This window comes from Benincasa hispida, chromosome 5 (assembly GCF_009727055.1).
Source record: "Benincasa hispida cultivar B227 chromosome 5, ASM972705v1, whole genome shotgun sequence".
Taxonomy (NCBI): domain Eukaryota; kingdom Viridiplantae; phylum Streptophyta; class Magnoliopsida; order Cucurbitales; family Cucurbitaceae; genus Benincasa; species Benincasa hispida.
Genome location: NC_052353.1, coordinates 48,966,181 through 48,974,622, shown reverse-complemented (window position 1 = coordinate 48,974,622; position 8,442 = coordinate 48,966,181). Strand labels below are relative to the sequence as shown.

At 32.4% G+C, this 8,442-nt stretch overlaps 1 protein-coding gene across 1 annotated transcript; it reads left to right on the top strand.

The window, feature by feature from the left end:
• Positions 1-1,879: 1,879 nt before the first annotated feature.
• Positions 1,880-5,806, top strand: LOC120077913 (receptor-like protein kinase HSL1). The gene is made up of 2 exons (XM_039032014.1): positions 1,880-4,531; positions 4,823-5,806. The coding sequence occupies exons 1-2, from the start codon at positions 1,969-1,971 to the stop codon at positions 5,185-5,187; spliced, it is 2,928 nt and encodes a 975-aa protein (XP_038887942.1). The 5' UTR covers positions 1,880-1,968; the 3' UTR covers positions 5,188-5,806.
• The last annotated feature ends 2,636 nt before the right edge of the window (positions 5,807-8,442 follow it).

Sequence of the window (8,442 nt, the reverse complement as noted above, 5' to 3'; positions counted from 1 at the left end):
CATAAACGAAATGATTACTTTTTGGAGTTTAAAGCGTTTTTTTGGACACAAAATTATAATTTAAAGATTAAACTCATAATTTAATTCAGATAACTAAACAAATATGAATAAATAAATTTGTTCTTTTATGTGGAAAGCAAGCGTGTTTATGGCACAATTATGGTTTTATTCTATTATTTAATATTTGTGTTTCTATATATGTTATATATGAAATGTAATATTTAAACAAACTCTTTATAATAATTATAAATAAAATAAAATATTATTGTCTATTAATAATAGATACTTAAGTATGCTGATAAATTACTATTATCTATCATGGATAAACATAGATAAATTGTGATATTTTGTTATATTTAAAAATATTTCTAACGATCTTTCTATTTAAAATAATTTCTAAAAGATATTATATGAACATGAGCAAAGTTAAATAAGTGAAATGATAAAAATTATTATATAAACAGAAAACAAACTCTTAGTCTATTTAGAACCTCATGATTTTGCTCGATTTCAATTCATAATTGATTTCAAATCAATCCTACTGTAGTATAGGAAATAAAATAATTTTAAAATTTGAAGTAATTTCAAATCATGATTCACATCATAATTACAAGGATATATTAGTAAATTCCTAATTTTCTTTTCTTTTTTTATTATCTTTTAAACATAAAATTTTAAATACGTTCATTTTAAATTTTTATTGTTTTCAATAAAATAATTAATTTCAAATCATAAAATTTAAAATAATTTCAAAAGCTTTGTTAAATTCAAAGGGAGGGTTACAAATCAAAAAGCTGTTTCTCGAAAAAGGAATATATATTATAATATATTATTATATATATTATATAATATATATATATATTATATATATATATATATAGTAATTTTCTAGAACTTCTCGTAAATGTGCGCGTCTTGCGCAATTGCCGAACACAATTATAATCAACTCATTAATTATAATCCTCCAGGACTCAAACTATTAAAAAATTAAAAAATAATCAAAATATTATAATCATTTGTTAGCTACAAATAAGGTCATATTTATTGATTAGTAATCAAAATTGGTGCAATAATAATAGTTTTATTGATGTATGAATCGATTTCAATGGTGACTTTTTACGTTACATTTCTAATATACAAAAACATCTTTTAGCCATTCGATCATCAATAAATACAAGATTTTGAGTTCTTAATATTACATTAATCATTGGCTTCACACTTCATATCACTCTGAATTTGAAGTTATAAAGTTTCTAATATATATATTTTTTAATTTTAATTGTATGTCTTATAAATCTCCAAGTCTTAAAAAAAATATTGAGCAAATTAATAACTTATTATATATAAATTTAAAAAAAAATAATAAAAAATATTTATGTATAAAACCTTGTTTATAGACTTATTATTAAAGAAAAAAACTTATTGAACCCAAAATTAAAAATTTAGATGCCGTTTCGTAACCATTTCGTTTTTTGTTTTATGTTTTTGAAAATTGAATCTATAGACATTATTTCTACCTCCAAATTTCTTCATTTGTTATCTTTCTTTTATCAATGGTTTAAAAACTCAAGTTCAAATTTAAAACTTACAAAAACTAGTTTGGCTAAGAATTTAATATGGACGTAGGAAAGATGCAAGTTATTGTAAAAAAATTAGAGAAAATAGGTTTAATTTTCAAAAATAAAAAACAAGAGATAGTTAGGAAAGGTGATTTTGGGAATTTGCCATAATATTGAAATAGTGGGAAGTGGTTTGTAAGGAAGTAACAAAGTAAAATTTGGTGAAATGTGAAAAAATTAAAAAATGGAAGGACTAGTTTGGTTAGAAATAACAAAGTGGGGCCGAGAATCTAAAATTTCCCATATCTTTTTAAATTTGCTTAGATGGGCCACCTTTTTCACGCTTCATATTTCTTTCCCATTTATTCCCATAATTGAATTTGAATCCCATTCGCCATAACTCTGCAGAATGCCTTCTCTTCTTCTTCTTCTTCTTCTTCTTTCTTCTCCATTGATCTCTTCCCTCAATCAAGAAGGACTTTATCTTCAACGAGTCAAACTCGGTCTCTCCGATCCCACTCACTCCCTCTCTTCATGGAACCCTCGCGACGACACTCCCTGCAACTGGTCCGGCATCACCTGCGATTCCTTCACTCATTCTGTCGTCGCCGTCGACCTCTCCGATTTTCAGCTCGCCGGACCCTTTCCCACTTTTATTTGTCGTCTTCCTTCTCTTTCTTCACTCTCTCTTTCAAACAATACCATTAACGCTTCTCTCCCTGACGATGTCGCTTCCTGTTCTAGCCTCCACTCGCTTAACTTGTCTCAGAATCTTCTTGCTGGTTCTATTCCCGATGCGTTATCCAAGATATCGAATCTTCGGTCTCTGGATCTCTCTGGAAACAACTTTTCCGGGGAGATTCCGACGAGTTTTGGTGGGTTTACGCGACTGGAGACGCTGAATTTGGTTGATAATCTCTTGGATGGAACTATTCCAGCGAGTTTGGGTAACATTTCGAGTTTGAAAGAGCTTCAACTCGCTTATAATCCGTTTACGCGGAGTGAGATACCGAGTGCATTCGGGAACTTGACGAAGCTGGAGATTCTCTGGCTTGCTAACTGTAACCTTTCTGGTCAGATTCCGGCAACCGTTGGCCGGATGACTCGGCTGAAGAATCTTGACTTGTCTAATAATAGACTCAGTGGGTCGATTCCGGTTTCACTCGCTCAAATGAAAAGTTTAGTTCAAGTTGAACTGTTTAACAACTCACTCTCTGGGGAGTTGCCTTTGGGACTGTCTAATTTAACTTCACTTCGACGGATTGATGTGTCGATGAATCATTTGACTGGAACAATTCCGGATGAACTTTGTGCATTACAGCTTGAGTCGCTAAATTTGTTCGAGAATCGATTGGAAGGGCCTTTGCCCGAGAGTGTCGTTAATTCCCCTTACTTGAGTGAGCTCAAATTGTTTAACAACAAGCTTAGTGGACAGTTACCCAGTAAACTCGGCCAAAACTCGCCATTAGTTCATCTTGATGTTTCATACAACGGGTTTTCTGGCGAAATCCCTGAAAACTTGTGCGCAAAAGGGACATTGGAAGAGCTTATATTGATTTATAATTCGTTTTCCGGAAGAATCCCAGCAAGTCTTGGAAAATGCTCGAGCTTAAGCAGGATTCGGATGAGGAACAACAGACTCTCGGGTGCGGTTCCTGATGAATTTTGGGGTCTGCCCAACGTGTATTTGCTTGAGCTCGTTGAGAATTCTCTTTCTGGGTCTATTTCTTCGATGATATCTAGTGCTAAGAATCTCTCTATTTTGATGATATCAGAAAATCAATTTTCAGGGCCAATTCCTCACGAGATTGGGTCGTTAAGCAATCTGACTGAACTTTCAGGTAATGACAATATGTTTTCCGGTAGAATCCCAAGAACTTTGATGAAGTTAAGCTTGTTGAGTAGACTCGATCTAAGCGAGAACAAACTTTCTGGTGAGTTGCCAATGGGAATTGGAGCTTTGAAAAGGCTAAACGAGTTAAATTTAGCAAACAACAGGTTATCTGGCAATATCCCGAGTGAAATTGGAAGCCTACCTGTGCTTAATTATCTCGATCTCTCTAGTAACCATCTCAGTGGAAGCATACCTCTTGAATTGCAGAATTTGAAACTGAATTTGCTAAATCTATCGAACAATATGTTATCAGGAGTACTTCCTCCTCTTTATGCAGAGGATATTTACAGAGATAGCTTTTTGGGTAATCCAGCTTTGTGCAATAACGACCCAGGTCTTTGTCGTCATGTTGGAAAAGGAAAAAACCAAGGCTATTGGCTTCTCAGATCCATTTTTCTACTAGCTATCATTGTTTTTGTTGTTGGGGTCATTTGGTTTTTCTTCAAGTATAAGGAATTCAAGAAGAGTAAGAAAGGAATTGCCATTTCCAAGTGGAGATCGTTTCATAAACTTGGTTTTAGTGAATATGAAATTGCAGACTGCCTTAGTGAAGACAAAGTCATTGGAAGTGGAGCATCTGGTAAAGTCTACAAAGCTGTGCTAAAAAATGGCGAGGTCGTGGCGGTGAAGAAGCTATGGCAAGGAGCAAGAAAAGAGGACACAAGTTTGGATTCAGAAAAAGATGGATTTGAAGCTGAAGTTGAGACTTTAGGGAAGATTCGTCACAAGAATATTGTAAGGTTATGGTGTTGCTGCAACACAGGCAACTGCAAGCTGCTTGTTTATGAGTACATGCCTAATGGAAGCTTAGGAGACTTGTTGCACGGCAGCAAAAAACGCTTTCTGGATTGGCCTACAAGATATAAAGTAGTTCTGGATGCAGCTGAAGGACTCTCTTACTTACATCATGATTGTGCTCCTCCAATTGTTCACAGGGATATTAAATCCAACAATATATTGCTCGATTCTGAGTTTGGAGCTAGAGTTGCTGACTTTGGATTGGCAAAGTTTTTGAATGCTGGCAAGGGATCAGAATCCATGTCTGTCATTGCTGGTTCTTGTGGTTATATTGCACCAGGTACCAGCTTGGTTTCTCTACACTCTTTTCATGATTTGAAACACTAGTAATTCTTACTGCTTTTATTGATTGGTCCATAGATTTAATTTTAAGATTATAATATAAACTTGTGTTATGTTATGATCTTGTCTACTTAAATTTAACCTGTGATGAATCTATGAGTCATGAATGCCTTCATATTAACTAAGATGTTGTCATGCTTCTACAAATGAACATTTTCCTTGGGATTTCTTTGTTCATATTGGGATTATAGAATTTGCCTACCTTTTGACTGTTATATGCTTGATGCAGAATATGCTTATACTTTAAGAGTAAACGAAAAGAGTGACATCTACAGCTTTGGGGTGGTGATTTTAGAGTTATTGACAGGGCGGCCACCAAATGATCCAGAATTTGGAGATAAAGACTTGGCAAAGTGGGTTTACGCCACCGTTGACGGCAGAGGACTCGATCAAGTGATTGATCCGAAGCTCGGTTCTGAATACAAGGACGAAATATATAGAGTCCTTGACGTGGGACTGCTTTGCACAAGCTCGCTTCCCATCCACCGTCCCTCAATGAGAAGAGTTGTCAAACTGCTGCAGGAGGCAGCCACAGAAGCCAGATCCACCACCATTGTTAAAAAGGAAGCCAAACTTTCTCCCTATTTCTCCTAGTATGTCTCTGAACACTAATCTCTAATTCATATCAAAGGCTAAAGTTTCCTCTGCCCTCTAACTTGTATATCGAATTCAATTACATTACATTTCGAAAAAAGCTTATGTAAAATTGCTAAAACGATACTCCTACAAGTTTCAATCAACCTGTATAATGTAACATCAATGTTTTTAATTAAAAGTATGTAGGTTTCTTAAATGAAAACATAGAAGTTTGGTAATTTGGTACATAGTTTGGTGTGTAAGGTGCAGGTAATGAGAAATGTCAAAAAGGGGGTAAATGTTCATCAATTGGAAGCCAGCAAAGACTTGTGGTACCAACCAAATGATTTTTTTAACCCCAAGTTTCTTAAAAATTGCTGCCTTTTTGTTGTTGTTTCCACAAATTCAACAATGGTGGTGGGTCAATTGAGGAAGTCCCTGTTTGGCAGGACAAGTTTCATAGACGTATATCTTTTGTTTTGTTTTGTAATAAAAGATGGAATGAATGCTAAGCCAATAGCCTCTTGTTTCATAGCCGCCCTTTATTTACTCAAATGGGGCCCTTGTTTTCCAATGGATAACAGCTACCATATCTTTCAATTATTGATTTAAAATGAATGCCTCGAGTTTAGAACCATAAAAGTTCCCATAGGGAATGATTTTTCTTTGATTCCTTCTTAGACTTTTTTTAGTTAAATTATGATTCTAGAGATGGAGTATAGTTTTTATGTTTAAATTCCATTTTAGTATTGTCTTTTGGTTTCATTTTGATTGGTTTTGTATTTTTTTCATATGAAATTAATTGTTAGTAAGATTCACTATTTTTTTAGTGAATTTATCTCGTGAGGTACGAGGATTTAAACCTTGACTTTAAGGGACGAAGTACGTGCACATGTCAGTTACTATTAAACTATATTGTTTATTATTATTATTTTTTTTTATGTAAATGTTTGAAGTTGTATAAGAGATAGGTTGATGTGGATTTTTTAATTGAATTCAAATTTGTATAAGATTCACAACTTTTTCTTGATGAAGTATGAAATAAAAACTTGGATTTGTTTTTAGTATATCAAGGATAGTTCGAGGATTTGAACACCGACTTTAAAGGACAAAGTATGTGTATATGTTAAATATTGTTATTCTATACTCATTTTAACAAGAAAAATAGACATTTTTGTTTGATACAAGTATTTGAAGTCATATGAGATAGATTAGCATAGATTTTTAAATGAATCTAAGCTTGTGTTAGAGGAGTAAAGTGGTAGCTTTATACAAAGTTTAGACAAATAAAATATTTGCAAATTTGAGATTATTTTAAGGATTTTTGAAATTTCTTAATCTACGATAGGATTTTGCCTACTATTTGAACTTATCCTATAGAATTAATTGAAAAAGACAGTTTTGACACTGAAATAAAATAATTCTGAGTGTTTAAAGGTTTATGAATTTTTTTAATCTACAAGACGAATTAGGACTATTATTCTAAAATATTCGATAGAATGAATTAAGATTTGTGTTTTTGGTTTGAAATTTAGGGACCAAATAGGAATAAGATTTAAAATTTAATAAAAATGGATCAAAATGGAAATTAAAATTAAAATTTATAGATACATTTTAAAATTTAAGGACGAAATGAGAAACCAAAATCTGATTAAAATGATAGCGGTAAGGTCGTTTAATCAAAGATTTGGTTGGAGTCGTTTTTTTGTAAATAAAATAGAGAAATTGCAATATGTCTTAAAAGGAGGGGTGGTTTTGAAAAATATCAAATTTTTGTTTTTAATGGAAAAATGTCTACCGATTCTAATAGGGTGTAATTAATTTATTTTATTTTCCATTTTTACCCTCTAAGTACTCGCCACATCTTTTTTTTTTTTAGAAAAATAAAGATTTTATTTAGATTTTCTTCGGGTTATTTTATCTTTACTAAATTTAAAATTTTGAGAAATATTTGGTTTTAATTAGGATTATTTTTAAATATAGAAAAATGAATCAAAATATTTATAAAATATAACAAAATTTAGAACTATCAATAATAGATCTATCAACGTCTATTATTAATAGTTCTAAAATTTTATTTTAGCACTTGAAATAATTTCCCTAAAATTAGTTAGTTTAAATTTATATTCTCGTTATTCTGCACATGACACCAACGAGAGTTCTTAAAAAAAAAAAAAAAAGAGCTTTCAATGATAGAGAAAGCACGAGGTAAATTCACCAGAATGACAACAATAGGTAGTAATTGAGGATGGAGAAACCACAAGCAACGGATTTGAGTAGGTCGAGTATGGTCATATTTGGACAATCACGACGGTGGATCAGATAAATGGCGCTCAAATCTGGACAGAGTGGTTGGTCGGTGTGGCTGAATTGCAGTAGAATAGGATGAACTTTGGCGAGTTGAGTAGTCACGGTGACACTCAAATCTAACTGTGGGCGGTGGAATTTGAGCGGCAGCGATGACTTTAGGAAGAAGATACACTCTCTATGCATGATTTTTGTGTAGTCCTTACATATCTCAAATACACTGTCTACAAACAATGCACAAGCAGCTAGGGGAGGATGCCGATTTATGTTTTTTCTTCATTGCAGAGAGGATTAGGGAGAATGTTTAGTGGTATTCTCTTATTTTCTTTAACAAAAACATATTTTTGGAAAAATTATTCGGAATAACGCATTTAAGTTTTTACCTTACAAAACTAGCATTTTTTTTTTAAAAAAAACTTGTAAAAATAGTTTTTTTCAGTCTATCTCGAGCGAGATCGACCACGAGACTTTAGATAAAAAATCAACACCTTCCAACTTATCGATTATTTGGGGCTTTCATTACACATCAAGATTATGTGCATCTCGGTATTAATCGCACGCAAAATAATGCCTTAGTTCTATACATTTGAGTTTTCTCGGTAAGATGAGTTTTCTCGGTAAAGTTTTTTGTATCCCACATCTTATCTAATTTTTTTTTTCAAAATTTGATCTTTTCCCAAATTAAAAAATGTTCAATCAATTTGAAAAATCTATTTTGATCATTGGAAAACCTATTTGGAATTTTAGAAATAAATTTGTAAATCTCGGTGGCGAGATGTACTGAGAAAGTCCAAAACAATCGATAACTTGACTTTTCAACTAATTCTTAGTGGCCGATCTCGTTCAAGATGGACGAAGAAAAACTATTTTTACAAATTTTCAAAAAATGTGCTAGGTTTGTAAGGTAAAAACCTAAACATGTTACTTCTGACAATTTTTCATATTTTTATTTAATATATTATTTGT

Bases quoted from the DNA above. Each gene is read 5' to 3' on its own strand.
- LOC120077913 (XM_039032014.1), top strand. From the start codon at position 1,969: ATGCCTTCTCTTCTTCTTCTTCTTCTTCTTCTTTCTTCTCCATTGATC. The intron at 4,532-4,822 runs GTACCAGCTTGG...TGCTTGATGCAG, and splicing joins TTGTGGTTATATTGCACCAG to AATATGCTTATACTTTAAGA.